General features: G+C 36.3%; 1 protein-coding gene across 4 annotated transcripts in view; it reads right to left on the bottom strand.

The window, feature by feature from the left end:
* Positions 1-22,100, bottom strand: part of NBEAL1 (neurobeachin like 1) — a 184,373-nt gene that overhangs the window by 40,176 nt on the left and 122,097 nt on the right. For all 4 annotated transcript variants that reach the window (XM_057551127.1, XM_057551126.1, XM_057551128.1 and 1 more), the window contains exons 33-37: positions 19,636-19,793; positions 17,580-17,704; positions 14,941-15,067; positions 9,221-9,369; positions 8,472-8,605 (exon numbers count right to left, since the gene is read on the bottom strand). In XM_057551127.1, coding sequence (XP_057407110.1) covers positions 8,472-8,605; positions 9,221-9,369; positions 14,941-15,067; positions 17,580-17,704; positions 19,636-19,793 — 693 coding nt within the window. The remainder of the gene's footprint in view (positions 1-8,471; positions 8,606-9,220; positions 9,370-14,940; positions 15,068-17,579; positions 17,705-19,635; positions 19,794-22,100) is intronic.

The raw sequence follows: 22,100 nt of genomic DNA, 5'->3' as shown, positions 1-22,100 counted from the left end.
CCCAATTTCCACTCCCTCCCATCCCCTGACAACCATTAAACTACTTTCCGTCACTATGGATTTGCCAATTCTGAACATTTCACATAAGTAGAAGATTATGGTTTTAACTTCTCTATTTTACAAGGCTTAACAAAATTATGACATGTATTTTTTTTAGAATTTTATAGTATATGATGGAATAATTTTCAGACATTGAATCAAAAAACTACTTCACTTCTAGTTCAAATTTAGTTCTGTCATTTACTAATCATCTTGGCAAATCAATTGATTTACTGAGTCTCATTTGTATATTAAATATAATAATCTCTACCCTTACAGTTTTGTGAATTACTCAGGGTTATGCAAATGTAAAGAAATAAAATTAATCTTTGAACTTCAGTTTCCTCATCTATAAAAAAAGGAATGGAATTTGCCATATCTAATCTGAACATTGTTATGAAGTTTAGATACCACATACAAATGCACTTTTAAAACTATTTACAGATTAGGAACCAAGATGGCGGAGGAGAAGGACATGCTCTCACTCCCTCTTGCGAGAACACCAGAATCACAACTAGCTGCTGGGCAATCATGGACAGGAAGACACTGGAACTCACCAAAAAAGATACCCCACATCCAAAGACAAAGGAGAAGCCACAATGAGATGGTAGGAGGGGCGTAATCAGAGTAAAATCAAATCCCATAACTGCTGGGTGGGTGACTCACAGACTGGAGAACACTTATACCACAGAAGTCCACCCACTGGAGTGAAGGTTCTGAGCCCCACGTCAGGTTCCCAACTTGGGGGTCCGGCAACGGGAGGAGGAATTCCTAGAGAATCAGGCTTTGAAGGCTAGTGGGATTTGATGGCAGGACTGTGACAGGACTGGGAGAAACAGAGACTCCACTCTTGGAGGGCACACACAAAGTAGTGTGCGCATCGGGACCCAGGGGAAGGAGCAGTGACCTCAGGGGAGACTGAACCAGACCTACCTGCTAGTGTTGGAGGGTCTCCTGCAGAGGCGGGTGGTGGCTGTGGCTCACCGTGGGGACAACGACACTGGCAGCAGAAGTTCTGGGAAGTACTCCTTGGCGTGAGCCCTCTCAGAGTCCACCATTAGCCCCACCAAAGAGCCCAGGTAGGCACCAGTGTTGGGTTGCCTCAGGCCAAACAACCAACAGGGAGGGAACCCAGCCACACCCATCAGCAGTCAAGCAGATTAAAGTTTTACTGAGCTCTGCCCACCAGAGCAACAGTCAGCTCTACCCACCACCAGTCGCTCCCATCAGGGAACTTGCACAAGCCTCTGAGATAGCCTCATCCACCAGAGGGCAGACAGCAGAAGAAGACCTATAATCCTGCAGCCTGTGGAACAAAAACCACATTCACAGAAAGATAGACAAGATTAAAAGGCAGAGGGCTATGTACCAGATGAAGGAACAAGATAAAACCCCAGAAAAACAACTAAATGAAGTGGAGATAGGCAACCTTCCAGAAAAAGAATTCAGAATAATGATAGATAGAATAAAGATGATCCAGGACCTCAGAAAAAGAATGGAGGCAAAGATCGAGAAGATGCAAGAAATGTTTAACAAAGACATAGACGAATTAAAGAACAAACAAACAGAGAGGAACAATACAATAACTGAAATGAAAGCTACACTACAAAGAATCAATAGCAGAATAACTGAGGCAGAAGAACGGATAAGTGACCTGGAAGACAGAATGGTGGAATTCACTGCTGCAGAACAGAAAAAAGAAAAAGAATGAAAAGAAATGAAGACAGCCTAGGAGACCTCTGGGACAACATTAAATGCAACAACATTCGCATTATAGGGGTCCCAGAAGGAGAAGAGAGAAAGGACGAGAGAAAATATTTGAAGAGATTATAGTCGAAAACTTCCCTAACATGGGAAAGGAAATAGCCACCCAAGTCCAGGAAGCGCAGAGAGTCCCATACAGGATAAACCCAAAGAGAAACACGCTAAGGGGCTTCCCTGGTGGCGCAGTGGTTGAGAATCTGCCTGCTAATGCAGGGGACACGGGTTCGAGCCCTGGTCTGGGAAGATCCCACATGCCACGGAGCAGCTGGGCCCGTGAGCCACAATTGCTGAGCCTGCGCGTTTGGAGCCTGTGCCCCGCGACGGGAGGGGCCGCGATAGAGAAAGGCCCGCGCACCGTGATGAAGAGCGGTCCCCGCACCGCGATGAAGAGTGGCCCCCGCTTGCCGCAACTGGAGAAAGCCCTCGCACGAACCGAAGACCCAACACAGCCAAAAATAAATAAATAAATAAATAAAATCAAGTAAAACTTAAAAAAAAAAAAAAAAAACAAAAAAAGAAACACGCTAAGACACACAGTAATCAAACTGGCAAAAATTAAAGACAAAGAAAAATTACTGAAAGCAGCAAGGGAAAAATGACAAATAACATACAAGGGAACTCCCAAAAGGTTAACAGCTGATTCCTCAGCACAAACTCTACAAGCCAGAAGGGAGTGGCATGATATACTTAAAGTGATGAAAGGAAAGAACCTACCACCAAGATTACTCTACCCAGCAAGGATCTCATTCAGATTTGATGGAGAAATCAAAAGCTTTACAGATAAGCAAAAGCTAAGAGATTTCAGCACCACCAAACCAGCTCTACAACAAATGCTAAAGGAACTTCTCTAATTGGGAAACACAACAGAAGAAAAGGACCTACAAAAACAAACCCAAAACAATTAAGAAAATGGTCATAGGAACATACATATCGATAATTACCTTAAACGTGAATAGATTAAATGCTCCTACCAAAAGACCCAGGCTTGCAGAATGGATACAAAAACAAGACCCATATATATGCTGTCTACAAGAGACCCACTTCAGACATAGGGACACATACAGACTGAAAGTGAGGGGATGGAAAAAGATATTCCATGCAAATGGAAATCAAAAGAAAGCTGGAGTAGCTATACTCATATCACATAAAATAGACTTTAAAATAAAGAATGTTACAAGAGACAAGGAAGGACACTACATAATGATCAAGGGATCAATCCAAGAAGAAGATATAACAATTATAAATATATATGCACCCAACAAAGGAGCACCTCAATACACAAGGCAACTGCTAAGAACTATAAAAGAGGAAATTGACAGTAACACAATAATAGTGGGGGACTTTAACACCTCACTTACACCAATGGACAGATCATCCAAAATGAAAATAAATAAGGAAACACAAGCTTTAAATGACACAATAGACCAGATAGATTGAATTGATATTTATAGGACATTCCATCCAGAAACAGCAGATTACACTTTCTTCTCAAGTGTGCATGGAACATTCTCCAGGATAGATCACATCTTGGGTCACAAATCAAGCCTCAGTAAATTTAAGAAAACTGAAATCATATCAAGCATCTTTTTGGACCACAACACTATGAGGTTAGAAATGAATTACAGGGAAAAAAATGTTAAAAACAGACACACATGGAGGCTAAGCAATACGTTACTAAATAACCAAGAGATCACTGAAGAAATCAAAGAGGAAATCAAAAAGTACCTAGAGACAAATGACAATGAAAACACGACGATCCAAAACCTATGGGATGCAGCAAAAGCAGTTTTAAGAGGGAAGTTTATACCTATACAAGCCTACCTCAAGAAACAAGAAAAATCTCAAATAAACAGTCTAAACTTACACCTGAAGGAACAAGAGAAAGAAGAACAAACAAAACCCAAAGTTAGCAGAAGGAAAGAAATCATAAAGATCAGAGAAGAAATAAATGAAATAGAAACAAAGAAAACAATAGCAAAGATCAATAAAACTAAAAGCTGGTTCTTTGAGAAGATAAACCAAATTGATGAATCATTAGCCAGACTCATCAAGAAAAAGAGGCAGAGGACTCAAATCAATAAAATTACAAATGAAAAAGGAGAAGTTACAAGAGACACTGCAGAAATACAAAGCATCCTAAGAGACTACTACAAGCAACTCTATGACAATAAAATGGACAACCTGGAAGAAATGGACAAATTCTTAGAAAGGTATAACCTTCCAAGACTGAACCAGGAAGAAACAGAAAATATGAACAGACCAATCACAAGTAATGAAATTGAAACTGTGACTAAAAAGCTTCCAACAAACAAAAGTCCAGGACCAGATGGCTTCACAGGTGAATTCTATCAAACATTTAGAGAAGAGCTGACATCCATCCTTCTCAAACTCTTCCAAAAAATTGTGGAGGAAGGAACACTCCCAAACTCATTCTATGAGGCCACTATCACCCTGATACCAAAACCAGACAAAGATACCACAAAAAAAGAAAATTATAGACCAATATCACTGATGAATATATAGGCAAAAATCCTCAACAAAATACTAGCAAACAGAATCCAACAACACATTAAAAGGATCAGACACCATGATCAAGAGGGATTTATCCCAGGGATGCAAGGATTCTCCAGTATACATAAATCAATCAATGTGATAAACCATATTAACAAATTGAAGAATAAAAACCATATGATCATCTCAACAGATGCAGAAAAAGCTTTTGACAAAATTCAACACCCATTTATGATAAAAACTCTCCAGAAAGTGGGCATAGAGGGAACCTACCTCAACATAATAAAGGCCATATATGACAAACCCACAGCAAACATCATTCTCAGTGGTGAAAAACCGAAAGCATTTCCTCTAAGATCAGGAACAAGACAAGGATGTCCACTCTCCCCACTATTATTCAACATAGTTTTGGAAGTCCTAGCCATGGCAATCAGAGAAGAAAAAGAAATAAAAGGAATCCAAATTGGAAAAGAAGAAGTAAAACTGTCACTGTTTGCAGGTGACATGATACCATACATAGAGAATCCTAAAGATGCCACCATAGAACTACTAGAGCTAATCAATGAATTTGGTTGGTAAAGCTGCATGATACAAAATTAATGCACAGAAATCTCTTGCATTCCTATACACTAATGATGAAAAATCTGAAAGAGAAATTAAGGAAACACTCTCATTTACCACTGCAACAAAAAGAATAAAATACCTAGGAATAAACCTACCTAAAGAGACAAAAGACCTGTATGCAGAAAACTATAAGACACTGATGAAAGAAATTAAAGATGATACCAACAGATGGAGAGATATACCATGTTCTTGGACTGGAAGAATCAATATTGTGAAAATGACTATACTATCCAAAGCAATCTACAGATTCAATGCAATCCCTATCAAATTACCAATGGCATTTTTAACAGAACTAGAACAAAAAATCTTAAAATTTGTATGGAGACACAAAAGACCCCGAATAGCCAAAGCAGTCTTGAGGGAAAAAAAACAGAGCTGGAGGAATAAGACTCCCTGACTTCAGACTATACTACAAAGCTACAGTGATCAAGACAATATGGTACTGGCACAAAAACAGAAACAGAGATCAATGGAACAAGATAGAAAGCCCAGAGATAAACCCACACACCTATGGTCAACTAATCTATGACAAAGGAGACAAGGATATACAATGGAGAAAAGACAGTCTCTTCAATAAGTGGTGCTGGGAAAACTGGACAGCTACATGTAAAAGAATGAAATTAGAACACTCCCTAACACCATACACAAAAATAAACTCAAAATGGATTCGAGACCTAAATGTAAGACCAGACACTATAAAACTCTTAAAGGAAAACATAGGAAGAACACTCTTTGACATAAATCACAGCAAGATCTTTTTTGATCCACCTCCTAGAGTAATGGAAATAAAAACAAAAATAAACAAATGGGACCTAATGAAACTTCAAAGCTTTTGCACAGCAAAGGAAACCATAAACAAGACTAAAAGACAACCCTCAGAATGGGAGAAAATATTTGCAAATGAATCAACGGACAAAGGATTAATCTCCAAAATACATAAACAGCTCATGCAGCTCAATATGAAAAAAACAAGCAACCCAATCCAAAAATGGGCAGAAGACCTAAATAGACATTTCTCCTAAGAAGACATACAGATGGCCAAGAAGCACATGAAAAGCTGCTCAACATCACTAATTATTAGAGAAATGCAAATCAAAACTACAATGAGGTATCACCTCACACCAGTTAGAATGGGCATCATCAGAAAATCTACAAACAACAAATGCTGGAGAGGGTGTGGAGAAAAGGGAACCCTCTTGCACTGTTGGTGGGAATGTAAATTGATACAGCCACTATGGAGAACAGTATGGAGGTTCCTTAAAAAACTAAAAATAGAATTACCATATGACCCAGCAATCCCACTACTGGGCATATACCCAGAGAAAACCATAATTCAAAAAGACCCATGCACCCCAATGTTCACTGCAGCACTATTTACAATAGCCAGTTCATGGAAGCAACCTAAATGCCCATCAACAGACGAATAAGTAAAGAAGATGTGGTACATATATACAATGGAATATTACTCAGCCATAAAAAGGAACGAAATTGGGTCATTTGTAGAGACGTGGATGGATCTAGAGACTGTCATACAGAGTGAAGTAAGTCAGAAAGAGAAAAACAAATATCGTATATTAACGCATACATGTGGAACCTAGAAAAATGGTACAGATGAACCGGTTTGCAGGGCAGAAATTGAGACACGGATGTAGAGAAGAAACGTATGGACACCAAGGGGGGAACGCCGTGGGGGGGTGGGGATGGTGGTGTGATGAATTGGGCGATTGGGATTGACATGTATACACTGATGTGTATAAAATTGATGACTAATAAGGACCTGCTGTATAAAAACGTAAATAAAATAATATTCAAAAATTAAAAAAAAGAAAAAAAAAAGAGACCAGAGAGCTAGCTCTTTCTCTCTCTCTCTCATCCTCTCTCTCCTTCTCCCTCTCTGCCCACCGTGTAAGGATACAGCATCTGTTAACCAGGAAGAAGGTGTTCACCAAGAACCTGACTGCACTGGCATCCTGCTCTTGAACTTCCAGCTTTCAGTCCAGAACTAAGAGAAATAAATATTTGTTGTTTAAGCCATCCAGTCTATGGTAATTTTGTCATAGCAATCTGGATGAACTGCTTCAGTGCAGTTGACCTCATTTTCCAATTTGATGATCTGTTTTGGGCTTCATTCTATTGATACATGTCATTAGACCCTACTGATCACCCCCTAAAACTCTCCCCTACGTATCATCCAGGACACTACTCTCCATGTCTTACATCACTCTCTGATCATCCTTCTCAGTCTCTCACCAACTCCTTTTCCTTTACCTGCTCCTTAAACTGACAATGGGTTCCACCATCATCTACTCCTTTTCTTGTCTGTTCTGCTCATGAGGTGATATTATTTTCTGTCATAATTTCATCTGTTGCCCATATGCTCTGATTCCAGATCTATATTTACCACCCTAACGTCTACCTTACACTTATATTTCCAACTGGAGATATTTGTCATTTCTCCCTGTATACCGTTCTAGCATCTTATATATCTACCAATAAGAATCGAACTTATTATGCCCCAAATCCACCAAAAGAATGAATTAAATAAATGGAACAAAATACATACCACTAGATCTAAAAACAAACAAACAAACAAAAAACTATTTACAAAAGTATAGTATTCAAAAAAAAAAAAAAGTATAGTATTCAATAGGAGTGTGCTTGGTTTACTTACATAAAATAGCTTTCTAAAAAACACATACATTGTATTTTCCTATGGGGGAAAATTTATTATTAATAGTAAAAAATTATCTTTTTATAAAAATGCTCTTTAAATGTCTGAATCAAATCATCTACAAATAAACCTGGAACTCACAAATGAACAGAAACTTAGTTATTGGCTATGCTAATCCAGGTCATCTGAGAAGCAAATGCTAAGACAGAATTGAAAGTGCAGGATTTTATTAGGAGAGATGACAGTGAGCGAAAATGGAGAGAAAGGTAGGCAAGGTGGAGAGAGCTATCAGACTGTGATATAAGTCTGACCTCAAGTATATGACAGAGGGAAGGCAGGCTGCGGGCAAGTAACAGGTCAAAGGTTACAGAGCTAGTGGTGGAATGATCTTGGATCCAGGTAACCTGCTTCAGTGGCAATCTCTTAACCACTTACACTATTTAAGAACTTACTCTATTCCTAGAAAAACGACATGTTCCATTATTCTTCCTGATTACACAGGCTCCACTATTGTTGAATTGAACTCAGCCTAATTTCATAAATCCAGTTATATCATATATATTGCATATTATTTCATAACTGGATACTGTGAGACACCTATTAGCTGACCCTCAATATTCTATTGACTTCTTTATCTACCTATATATAAAAACTGAAAACAAATATCCTCCAAACACCTGCACATAAGTTCCAACAAAAATGCATATACTGCTTAGTCCCAAAGGTATGTATTTTTTTTTCTCTAATATATATTTTGACTCGATGAAAGAGCAGAGTTGTGAAGTTTCATTACAGCTCACTAGTTGGAAAATAATTTCAAGCTAACAGTCTGGGGCTTCCAGAAAGGTAGCATCTTACATACCTCTTTTTTGAAATTGAGAAAGTAGTTGGATTGGTCAACATGAAAAATCTCAAGGGCTGACCTCCTTAAGTTGTACCGTCGTAGGTGAATCTCTCGAACTTGAGAGTGAGGCCACTTGAAATCAAAGCCTACTCCTGAAAACAGAAACAATCTTGTGACTGGGGTAGCACAAAAAGTTACTCATGCTATGCAGAAAATATCTCCTAGTTCCTGACAAAAGTAGCACTACGGAAAAGGAATTCAGTTTCTGTATGATGAAAACCATTTGTTAAATTTATTGGATGTTTAAATTGTTTCTTTTAAGACTATTTTAAAATTCTATAGCTTTTCTACTTCCTTTCCATTGGAACAGAGAATGACTCTGAATGTTATATCTTAGAAACATTTTTCCTTTTCTCTTTATGTTGGCAGCTTAGATTTAAATATCTTTTTATTTTCAGATAAAGGATTAGGTGAAAAGCCTCTAGGAACAAGTGTACATATAAATAAAAGTAAAATTGTATTTTATAACAAGTTTATAGCAATCCCTTGTAGCCAAACCTTTTTAAAAACATTGATAATAAAAAGGAAGCATTCCCTTCAGTACATTGTTGATAATAAATTTAATTCCATACTGACTTTCCATGTCTCCTTTTACATGGTAGACTACAATTCTACAGTCCCACCTTATCGCTTTCTTCTCATTAATGATTGATAAACTGGATACTTAACTATTGAACAACAGAAATTATTCCCCCAGAACTCCTCACCGTCCTCTTTTTCAATGCTGCCATCATAGAAGTAAATGTGTTGAGTAGTGATTTCTAATCTGCCAGGAATTATGTCAATTATTGTAATGAGTTCACAGTCTTCCAACAACACCAATTTTTCTTTTTGATCCTGTTCTTCTTTCTCATCACTGTAAAAACAAAAACCAACCAAACAAAAAACATCCAACAATGTATTCTGTGTAAATGGAAAATAACATCATATTCAAATACGAATCTCATGTCTGTAAAATCACTATCCAAGAAAGAGTACTTGAATTTTCTACAAAAACCATTCCACTGCATATGAAATTACTTAAATATGTCCAAATATACTTATTACCCAATAACTAAGTTTCAAAAAACATGTTTTACATTTCAATTGTGTATGACCCGTTAAAACAAAATATAGTGAATCTTCAATACTACTGGTAGAGGATGGTTCAAACATGCAGCAATACTGGTCATGTTTTTTTTGTTATATTTGGCAGACATGAATTGACCCAGGGAATAAATGAATCTGTGAATAAAGGACTGTATCATTAGTGGTGTTTCATAAATATTAGAAGTATTATGATTGATTCTTAAACTGTAAAATGAGATGTTTCAAGAGCAACAAAAGCTAGAGCATCATCATCATAGCATCCCCTGATAGTGTAAATGGAGATAACACAAGGAGCCACTATTGCCACACCATACTTAAAGTGAAGTCACCTCATATTTGGAGGACTGTTATCAATTTTTTTTTTGGAGGAAATAACTGGGAAGGGACAGTCTTCTGGTGACCTAGGTGACTTTTAACTGCAAAGTACAGAAATGAGAACTCCTATGACTCATGGAATGTTATTCAAGTATATCCTTCAAGCCAGCTGCTCTCTGGTCCTAGATATTTCACATTTGCCTCATTTCCAGGATAGCAATGACTAAATCTAATTTTGTTTCCAATGGATTTCGATGAGAAGCTCTACAAGTATCACCAACCTAACTGGGAATATTGCAACCATTAAAGCTAAGCTTAAAAAAAAAAACTGAGAACGTTTTCCTAAATAGTGAAATTCCAATATTCACAGTGATGAAATAGAGAAATAAGTGACCTGAGAGAGTAAATAGTCTGAAGGTTATTTCTATTCTATGAAACAAAGAGTTTTGGCTTTTCATTTGAAAATGAATGAGACTGACATCCACTGAATTCACTAGTCCTTGAAGAAAGAAAATAAAATCCTATTAAAAGGCTGACTAAAAAATCTACCAAAACCAAAGATAGCTCCCTAGATAACTACCCCACCCAGTTCCCTGAAAATAATCAAGGACATATTTTAAAATTACTAAAATTATATTAACCAAAAAACCTGCTTATGCCAACAAAGGATATTATTGAACCTGGTCAATTTTTTAAAAATAAATTTATTTATTTATTTATTTATTTATGGCTGCATTGGGTCTTCGTTGCTGTGCATGGGCTTTCTCTAGTTGCGGCGAGTGGAGGCTACTCTTCGTTGCAGTGTGTGGGCTTCTCATTGCGGTGGTTTCTCTTGCTGTGGAGCACAGACTCTAGGCGCGCGGGCTTCAGTAGTTGTGGCACACGGGCTCAGTAGTTATGGATCGCAAGCTCTAGAGCGCAGGCTCAGTAGTTGTGGCACATGGGCTTAGTTGCTCCGCAGCATGTGGGATCTTCCCAGACCAGGGATCGAACCTGCGTCCCCTGCATTGGCAGGTGGATTCTTAACCACTGTGCCACCAGGGAAGTCCCATGAACCTGGTCAATTTATAGTATTAAAATAAGTTCTGAGAAATATTTGCCATGTGTTGTTTATAACCTAAACAAAGTGATGTCTGGAATAAATTATATACTTGAGACTTAGCTACTCATTCTTGGCTGAATGTGAGGCTTTATAATCATAACAAGTAAAAGTCAGGGCAGATGTGTAAATCATCAAATTTGAATGCATTCTCTAAACCACATACAGATCCACTGACAAAGAGTGGCAGTCTTACTGATCAAGGGGTTTAAACACAAAAAACAAACTAATCACTGGCTGACCACTAAGCTATGCTGACCCAGGGGCAACCCCTAGTAAGCAAGGCTTTAAAAATAAAACAAAACAAAAACCCAGTAAGTACAGATATCAGTGGCATTCACTGCAGGTAAAATGGACTCCACAGACTTAATCTAGAAAAGTCACTAAACAAACAAAAATACAACAACAACAACCAGCATCAAGGGAGGAGATTAGAAACCAAAGTGGCTATAATTTATCTAAAATGTATGGTTTTCACAAAAATTATGAGACATAGGAAGAAACAGGAAAATATGGGCCATTAACTCAAAAGCAGTAAAAAGAACTGTCTCTGGGGGACCTCAGATGTTCAACTTAGTAGACAAAGACTTCAAGGTACCTATCATAAAAATACATGAAAAGAACTAAAGGAAACTATGTTTAAAGAACCAAAGTGCATTACGGCAAAAAAGCCTAGTCAAATAGAGTATTATTAATACAAAGATAGAAATTATATATATATTTTAAAAAGGAACCAAACGAGAAATTCTGAAATTGAAAAGCAAAATAACTAAACAAAAAATTCACCAGAAGGACTCAACAGCATATTTGAACTTGCAGGAGAAAGAAGCAGGGCTCTTGAAGATAGATCAAAAGAAACTGTCCAATCTGAAGAACACAAAGAAAAAAGAATCAAGCAGAATGAAAGAACCTCAAAGGGTCACCATCAAGCAAAACAACATATGTGCAAAGGGAGACCCAGAAGGAGAGAACAGAGAAAAAGGGCCAAAATATATTTGAAAGAATAATGCTGGCAACTTCTCAAATATGAAAAAAATTAATCTATACATCCAAGAAGCTCAATGAACTCCAAGCAAGATAAACACAAAGATAACCATACATGGTCCTAAAGCCAAGGTACTAAAAGCCACGGACAAAAAGAATAACCTAAAAGCATGACAATACAGGACACAATAAAAAAGGTTAATAGCACATTTCTCATCAAAAACAAAAGGTAGTGAAAACCAGAAGGTAGTGGAAAGACATATTCAAAATGTTGAAAGGCAAAAAACTGTCAATAAAGAATTCTATATCTGGCAAAACTATGTTCAAAAGAAAAAGCAATGGTGCTGGGGCAACTAGAGTCACATGTAAAAGAATTAATATGGACCCCTACACATCACACCACATACAATAGTTAACTCAAAATGGATTAAAGACCTAACATAAGAGATAAAATATAAAACTCTTAGGAAAAAATAGATGAAAGGAAATTCATCAAAATTAAAAATTTTTATACATCAAAAGATACCAACAGAAAGTAAAAAAAAACAATTCAGTGGGAGAACATTTTTGTAAATCCTGTATCTAATAAGGGACTTGTTGCTAAAATATGTAAAGAACACTTACAACTCAATAACTAAAAGACAACCCAATTAAAAAATAGGCAAAGGATCTGCATAAAGATTTCTCCAAAAAAGACATATAAATGGCCAACAAATACATAAAAAGATGTTCAGCATCATTAGTCATTAGGGAAATGCAAATTAAAATCACAAGATACCACCTCTAACATTCTAGGATGGTACCATAAATTAAAAAAAAAAAACAGAGAATAGTAGAAGTTGGGGTAGATTTGGAGAAATTAGAACTTTCATACATTGCTGAGGGAATGTAAAATGGTATAGTCATTGTGAAAAGTTTCACAATTCCTCAAAAGGTTAAACATAGAATTAACACATGATCAGCAAATCCACTCCTAGTTTTTTTTATACCCAAGATAAATGAAAACATAAGTTGATACAAAAATGTATACATGAATATTCAAGGCAGTATTATTCATAATAGCCAAAAAAAAAAAAAAATAGAAACTACATAAATGTCCATCAACTGCTGAACGGATAAACAAAAACTGTATATCCATATAATGGAATATTATTCAGCCATAAAAACAAATGGATGGAAACATTAAACTGAATGAAAAAAGCCAGACATAAAAAACAACATATTGAATGAAATACATGAAATGTTCAAAATAGGCAAATTCATAGAGAAAGAAAGCCAATTAGTGGTTGCTAGAGGATGTGAGGAGAGAAAATTGGGACTGACTGTTGAAAGGTATAAGATCTCCTTTTGGGGTGATGGAAATGTTCTTGGACTAGACAGTGGTGATGTTGCACAACTCTGTGAATATACTAAAAAACCACTGAACTGTGCACTTTAACATAGTCAATTTTACGTTAAGTGAATCTCAATTTTCAAAAAATATTATCTCAATTTTTTAAAAAGTAGTCGAAAATGAAGACAAAATAAAAATCTCCACAGATAACAGAAGACTAAGAGAATTTGTGGCTTATAGACCTTCCGTACAAGGAATACTAAAGCAAGTCCTTCAGGCTTAAAAGGAAATGGCACCAGATGGTAATCTGAACGCGCACCAAGAAATGAAGTGTGTAAGTAGGTAAATATGCAGGGAAATATAAAGGAAAGCATAATTACGTAGCTTTTTCTTCTCTTAACTGATTTAAAGACAAGTGCATAAAACAGTAACTGCATTAAACTGTACTGCTGGGCTTAAAACATATACAGGTTTAATATGTATGGTAATAATAACACAAAGGAGAGATGAGAAAATGAATATGTTTTATATTTGTTTAGGGGAAGTTTTTAAACTACAAATTCAAAATTTTTAAATATATCTAAGGCTATTTTTTCCTGGGAGAGGTTTGATAATTTATATCTTTCAAGGAATTTGTCCATTTCATTTATTTATTTTATTTTTTTTTTAATTTTATTTTTTTTCACTATTTTATTTATTTTATTTATTTATGGCTGTGTTGGGTCTTCGTTTCTGTGTGAGGGCTTTCTCTAGTTGTGGCAAGTGGGGGCCACTCTTCATCGCGGTGCGTGGGGCCTCTCATTATCGCGGCCTCTCTTGTTGCGGAGCACAGGCTCCAGACGCGCAGGCTCAGTAATTGTGGCTCACGGGCCTAGTTGCTTCGCGGCATGTGGGATCTTCCCAGACCAGGGTTCGAACCCGTGTCCCCTGCATTGGCAGGCAGATTCTCAACCACTGCGCCACCAGGGAAGCCCTGTCCATTTCATTTAAATTGTCAAATTTATTGGCATAAAGTTGCCATTTCCTTTTTTTTTTTTTTTAATGATGTCTGGAATTTTTTTTTAATATTTATTTATTTGTTTAGGCTGCGCTGGGTCTTAGTTGCTGCACATGGGATCTTCATTGAGACATGCAGGATCTTTAGTTGCGGCATGTGGGATCTTTTAGTTGCAGAATGCGGACTTAGTTGCGGCATGTGGACTCTTAAGTTGCGGCATGCAAACTCTTATAGTTGCAGCATGCATGCGGGATCTAGTTCCCTGACCAGGGATCAGATCTAGGCACCCTGCATTGGGAGTGCGGAGTCTTACCCACTGGACCACCAGGGAAGTCCCTATCATTTCCTTTTACTTATTTTAATGTATTTCTTTTCAATCATTTTAGTATTTGTAGTTTCAAGGTCCAGCTCCAGATTAACCCAGTCCTAAGAAGCCTTCTTCAATAGTTTCAGTTAACACTAATAGACTCCTAACAGCTGATATATAGTATCAACTGTTGGATTCTGGGAATGCATAGTATTAGAATTTCAAGCAAATATTTTCCACAATTTTATAATCCCATTTCTCAGAATAAAATAATTTTAAATTCTTTCAAGTACTTATACATACATATTTACTCTGGCTGTTATTTCCTCTTCAGGAAGATCTAATTTATCCTCCTCCATATCACTAACTTTTACTTGTTTCACTACTTCCAAAAGCAGTGAATCACTGGAAGGCTGCGAGTGCTGGATACCTGTTTAAACATAAAATGTTTGTTAAACACAAAGTAGGAAAATCATATCACAGTCCTTCTGTAATTTCTGACTGTTAATTATATGAATAATGTGTATAAGTAAAGAAGGTACTTGAAATTTTCTAAGATAAGCGACTTATTACAGAGAAGTTTTTATACGTGATTTAGAGTTATCTATGCTGCTTGACTGTGACTTTTAAAAATTATTATACATATAATACAAGGAATAAATGTTTTAAAAGATGGTATTTACCTTTAATTATGGTATTATTTATGTTTCAGAAACAGGCCAAGTAATCTCTTTAATTATATTTACTTCTAAAGCATACCACTAAGTAAGTTAAAGAATTATTCTCACTACATTAATTCAATGGAATTATTTTTACTGTGCATTTGTACTACAGAAATATTAAGAAAGAATGTGACAAATTATTTTTAACTGCAAGATAATACAAAGACCAAAAGCTGAAGTGTTCCTTTCTGGAGTGCATGGAATTTAAGAGATAATTCTGATACACATATATGCAACAAATGTCATGAACTATGCAATAATGTAAGAAGGCAGAGCTAGTGTAATGGAAATAAGATGGGCTGTGAAATGGTAAACTTAAATCCAAATTCTATTCTGCCATTTATTAACCACATGATCCCTCTGAATCTATGTTTTTGCAACTGTGAAATGGAGATACATCACATCACACATAACATAAATAAATGGTAGCTATTCTTATTGCACATTCATCTCTCAATTATCTGGTGGCATAAGAATAGTAATAAAAATATATGCATAATGTGTAGGTAGGACTGGAAAAAATTTATATGTTTAACTATGAATAAAGACATTTCATGTGTATAATAAAAATAATTCATGCTAAATAACAAAACACTGTAAAGATGACAAAACCTCCCTTAATTTCTCAAATGGTATCCTTGCTCTGACATACAAAATGAATTAACCTAATGTACAGCTGCATTTCTCTTTTATAAATCTGCTTTGATAACATACAAGTCTAGATAATCTGATACAAATAGAAAAATACTGATGAAAATACTTATAAACAAATATATGGAGTAGGTAAAACATTCTGCAGTTAATTCTGAAGTAAACTTCAAGGAACTTTAAAGAGTTTTAAAGACTGATGCCACTGGTTTTATACTATTACCAATTTCACTTTTTAAAATATTTATTTATTTATTTGGCCATGCTGTGCGGCTTGTGGAATCTTAGTTCCCTGACCAGGGATTGAACCTGGGCCCTCAGCAATAAAATCGTGGAGTCCTAACCACTGGACTGCCAGGGAATTCCCCCAATTTCACTTTGAAATGTATGATTTTTTTCTTCTATACAATTTTATTATCACCATTATACTTGTGATAATTTTGAAAACTAGGTAAAGAAAGGAACAGAGATGGAAAAAGAGAAAGGACACTGGTTTTCCTGGACTTAAAACAACTGAGACCAAGAAGAAGAAACATAAAATTATACCTGTATACATGTGTAAGAGGGTTGAAGAAGGAGGGAAAGGGACAGGGAATTTCCGAGAGTGGGATTTCTTGGCAAAAATGAAGAAAAAATAGAGAACACTCTTCCTTAAATATTACTAAATTGAAGTCATTCACCAAAAGATGTTTTCTGCATGATAAGTATAAAATTTTAAGAGGTAGAGAAAGTATAGTAGTCTCAGGACATATACTGGGAAGACAAGCTATACGCACTGACCGTTCCTGTGTAAGACACTCTTTGTACCATGGACAAGGCCATTATTTTACATTAAGGGAAATCACGTGCTGTGTCTGATTTATTTCAGAATATAAGACTCTAAATGGCAGGCATCACAGCTCTCAATTTTATGGCATTTACTGTACTGGCCAATATATTAAGGCAATTTTAAAAAGTAAGATTAAAAAACTGGTACTCATTTCATCTATAACTTAGTCATTAAACACAAGGTGCACAGATGCCCAGTCAGATGGCTATAAAGGAAGGACTTCATAAGAATTATAGAAACTCTTTAAAATCTGTTTTGATATACTGCAAGGCTATGCATTTTTAAGCACTTTTTTCTAGAAAAAAGGCATTGGCTCATCTAGATACTAAATGTCTGGAGTTCTATAAGAAGAACAGGTCATAGAAGAAAGGCCTAAAGAGCTGCTAAGAATTCTAAATATTGAATATATTTAACATTAGCCTCAGTTTTGGTAAGCAAAAGGCTAAGGTTAAAGGACCATGTTTTACTATACCATAATGGAGATAGAGACGATACATTTCACATCAACTACAGTATAATTTTATGAGTTTAAATTACGTTTTTCTTTGAAAAACTGCTATCAATTGAAATAAGAAGTCATTTTAGATCTAGGCCAAAGGCAACATATACAACCACTTAAATATCAATTATAAAATGTCACCCTTCTCATGAGTAAATAATTTTGAAACAATGAAAACAATAACCAATCCCCACCAACACCCTCATTATCGTCAATAAATAATTAAACAGCCATTGAAACTCACCTAGATTATCTCTCAAAGCACTAGCTTCATCATGGGTTTTGAAGTTATAATTTGGCACCAATTTAAGTCTCATGCGGGAATAATTTTCTACGTTAGCTAGCTTCCAGTGAATTGGACTTTGTTTCCTATGAATATTCATAAGTAAACAAATAAAACTATTTAGCTTAAAATTACAAAGACTGGTTGATTGAAATAGAGTAACTATCAGGTACTTTACATTTTTGGGGCACCATTTGATAAAAACATTCACATTCCTTATCTCATTTGACCCAAACAACCCCGAGGAAAAAAACAATGTTATTATGCATATCAACAGTTTATACCTGAGGAATCTAAGACAGGCTAAATTATTTGCCTAAGATGTCATGTGATTTACAGGTACAGGAATAAGATTTGAACATAAATCTTCAGACTTATAGCTTGATATATTTTACTCTTTCACTGTTACAAGGACGTTCTTAACTAGCTATTTAGGAGTTTATTCCAAATACAGTTTCAAAACAAAATAATAATTTTACTACAAATAAAGATAATATAATTGCAAATGGATCAAAGATCTAAATATAAGAGTTAAAGCTCTTAGAGGAAACAGTAGGAGTAAGTCTTCATGACCTTGGATTTGGGAATGGTTTCTTAGATAAGACATCAATAACATAAGCAACAAAAGAAAGAAACAGATAAACTGGACTTCAAAATTCAAAGCTTTTGTGCATCAAAGGCCACTAAGGAGAAAGTGAAAAGACAACCTACATATTTATAGACAATATATCCGATAAGGGTCTATTATTGAGAAAAAAAAACCTCTTACAGTTCAACCACAAAAAGTCAAACAATCCAATTTAAAAATGGGCAAAAGACTTGAATAGACATTTCTTTAAAGGAGATATACAAATGGCCAACAAGTACCTGCAAAGATACTCAATGTCATTAGTCATTAGGGAATTGCAATGAAATCATAAGATATCACTGCACACCCACTAGGATGACCATAATAATCAAAAAAAAAAAAAAGACAAGTCTTGGTAAGGTTGTGGAGAAACTGGAACCCTCAAACATTGCGGACAGGAATGTAAAATGATGCAGCTGTTGTTAAAAACCGTTTGGCAATTCCTCAGTAAGATAAACACAGAATTACCATATGACCCAGTAATTCTTCCAGTATATAACCAAGAGAATTAGAAACAGGTGTTGAAACAAACACTTGTCCACAGATGTTTACAGCAATACTATTTACAACAGTCACAAGGAAAACAACCTGATGTCCATCATCCATTCCACACAATGGAATATCATTCAGCCATAAAAAGGAAAGAAAGTAATGATACATGCTACAACATAGTGAAAACACTAAGCTAAATGAAAGAAGCTGGGCACAAAAGGCCACATACTGAATGACTTCATTTATATGAAATATCCAGAATAGGCAAATCCATAGAGACAGAGGGCAGATTGGTGGTTGCCAGGGGTCGGGGGAAGGGATGATAGCTAGTAACTGCTTAATGGGTCCAGGGTTTCTTTTTCAGGTGATGAAAATGTTCTGAAGCTGGACAGTGGTGATTATTACACAACATTAGGAATGTACTTAATGCTACTAAATTGTACATTTTAAAATGGTTAAAATAGCAAATTTTATATTAAGTGTATTTTACCACAATAAAAAGGGGCTGTTAAAAAACGTGTGTGTGTATAAAATATAATTCAGCATAACAGAAGTGACTTAGGATCAAATAAAGAAATTGGAAAATATTCAAACACACATCGTCACTAACCCTAGCTCAAAAAGGTGGTGTCAGGAAGAGAGAAGTAAATGGAATCAAAACAAATTCTATGTCACAGGGTAAGAGTAAAGGAAATAACTCCATGGTGAAACACATATACACACAAAGCTCTACACATACCGAACTTATAATCCATAAAAGGCAAGCAAATTAATTAAAAGTAATCTTTTAAAAATTGAACATTTTAAAAATTGGATTGGAGAGGTCACTGATTCATAAAGTTCTAGATCAGAGTTCTAAAGGAAAAAGGGTATTTAATGAATGATAGACACTCCTACCTTTCAGCCCAAGGTCCCCTTTCACATGTAAGGTAGAACTTTATTGCCTTCCAGCGTCTCAGAGTGGCTAACTGTGGACTGCTAAGTTGTTTAAGCATATTATTATACCTCAAGTTCTCTTGGCGTGCTTTTCGATTAAATGGCTCCACAAAAAACTCCTGAAAGAAACAGCAATAAATAATAGCATTGAATCATATATTTAGAGGTATATTTAAATTTTAATGTCATAACTTTAAACATCTGACCCAATAAAATCAAGCAATGAAAGAAAGAAGCTGGTAACCAACGGGATTTTCTTATTCCATTAGAATCATTTCTTTAATATAATTCGAGCTATAATCTACTTGTATTTTTTAAAACTTAAGAAAATAACTAACCAACAATAAACATGTGAAGAACTTCAAAAATGTAAAGTGTCTCAACTTAGGATTTTAAATCTCAGAATTATTAACCCTATACCGTCAAGTAAAATGATTTTCTTTTGAGATCTTTTGATTTATAAGGCATCTGGAATGTGACTCAAGTTTAAATAAAGTAAAAGGAAGAGTAACCACATTCTACTCCTGTTGATGACCTGAAAGGCAATGCCGAAGACAAAAGAAATCTATAGGGGCAAATCTCTCACAATGAAAAATTCCATCACTTAAGAGTGCTACTCTCTGAACAGTATCCTAGCTAGCAAATAAATTCACATACCTATTCCAGTTTTCAGGATAAAATAGATTCTGATAATAAGTTCTACCAAGATATAACTCTAAGCCCTGAAATTAAAATTTTAAAGTTTTCAAAAAGATAAGAGGTAAGCCTGGCTTATCTAACTCACACTGACATTCATTTATTAGGAAATATTAGGAACTAAAATAGTATTTAACTTGTTTCAAACAAATAACACTGAATTACATTAAAATGAACAGCTAAGGACATGGATTTAAAAGACACCTTTTAGGGACTTCCTTGGTGGCTCAGTGGTTAAGAATCCGCCTGCCAATGCAGGGGACATGGGTTTGGCCCCTGGTCCAGGAAGACCCCACATGCCACAGGGCAACTAAGCCTGTGAGCCACAACTACCGAGCCTGCGCTCTGGAGCCGGCGCGCCACAACTACGGAAGCCTGCGTGCCCTACAAGCCCTGCCGCAACTACTGAGCCCACGTGCTGCAACTACTGAGCCCGCATGCTGCAACTACTGAAGCCCGTGCACCTAGATCCCGTGCTCCGCAACAAGAGAAGCCACTGCAGTGAGAAGTCCGGGTATCACAACGAAGAGTAGCCCCCGCTCGCAGCAACTAGAGAAAGCCCACGCACAGCTATGAAGACCCAACACAGACAAAAAAAAAAGACATCTTTTAAAGAGGCAGTACAGCAGTGTGTGGCTATAAGCTTTGGAACTAGACCTGGGTACAAATCTTAGGTACTTAATTCTCTGAAGCTCAGTACCATCACCTATAAGATGGAGCTGACAGTAATTGTCAACATAAAGATTAAGATTTAATGTGCTTAATATAGTGCCAGAAAAGTAGCAAGCTCTCAATAAATTATAGTTATTATTATAATTGTTACTGTAATTACTACTATATTTGTAGGAAATCAATGATTTGGGAGATAGTGTTATCGAATATTTAAAACAGATCATTGCTGAGACAACTGAAGAAGTCATGAGAGCTCCATGATAATTAAACATCAATTTCACAGTTTTGAAGTTCAAGCACATAAGGATATTCTTTTTTTTTTTTTTTGGTTGTGTTGGGTCTTCGTTTGCTGCATGCGGGCTTTCTCTAGTTGTGACGAGCGGGGGCTACTCTTCGTTGCGGTGGCTTCTCTTGTTGCAGTGCATGGGCTTCTGTGGCACGTGGGCTCAGTAGTTGTGGCTCGCAGGCTCTAGAGCGCAGGCTTGGTAGTTGTGGCGCATGGGCTTAGTTGGTGCACAGCATGTGGGATCTTCCCGGACCAGGGATTGAACTCATGTTCCCTGCATTGGCAGGTGGATTCTTAACCACTGCGCCACCAGGGAAGTCCTCATAAGGATATTCTTTTTTTTTTTGAAAGGAAGAAGCAAAACTGCCTTTATTCTGAGAAAACCTGATCACCAATGATGAAAATCCAATGGCATCTACCAAAGAGCTACTAGAATAAGTGAGTTTAGAAAAGGCTGCAGGATACAACACCTTTTACAGGAAGCTAACTCCTCCTAACTAAATGCCTAAATGACTGTCCTAGCAGTTTTTCTTCACTGATCTGAGACAAGGCCAGTAAGCCACAGAGCTCCCATTCGAGTGTTTCTCGGTTGTTTGCTCTTGTCATACAAACCCAGTTTTTAAAAAAATTTTACTGAGGAGACCCAGTAGTGACAAGGATGTGGGAAAGCATTCTGGTGGGAGGGTACATTTTCTGTACAATTTGGAGAGCAATTTCACACACTGCAGATTGAGAGCTTTAAATATTTAACCAATTCTACCTCTTGTAGTCT

Source organism: Balaenoptera acutorostrata, chromosome 8 (genome assembly GCF_949987535.1).
Source record: "Balaenoptera acutorostrata chromosome 8, mBalAcu1.1, whole genome shotgun sequence".
Lineage (NCBI taxonomy): Eukaryota > Metazoa > Chordata > Mammalia > Artiodactyla > Balaenopteridae > Balaenoptera > Balaenoptera acutorostrata.
The sequence above is the reverse complement of the archived record's forward strand: the minus strand, read 5'-3'. Positions and strand labels throughout refer to the sequence as shown.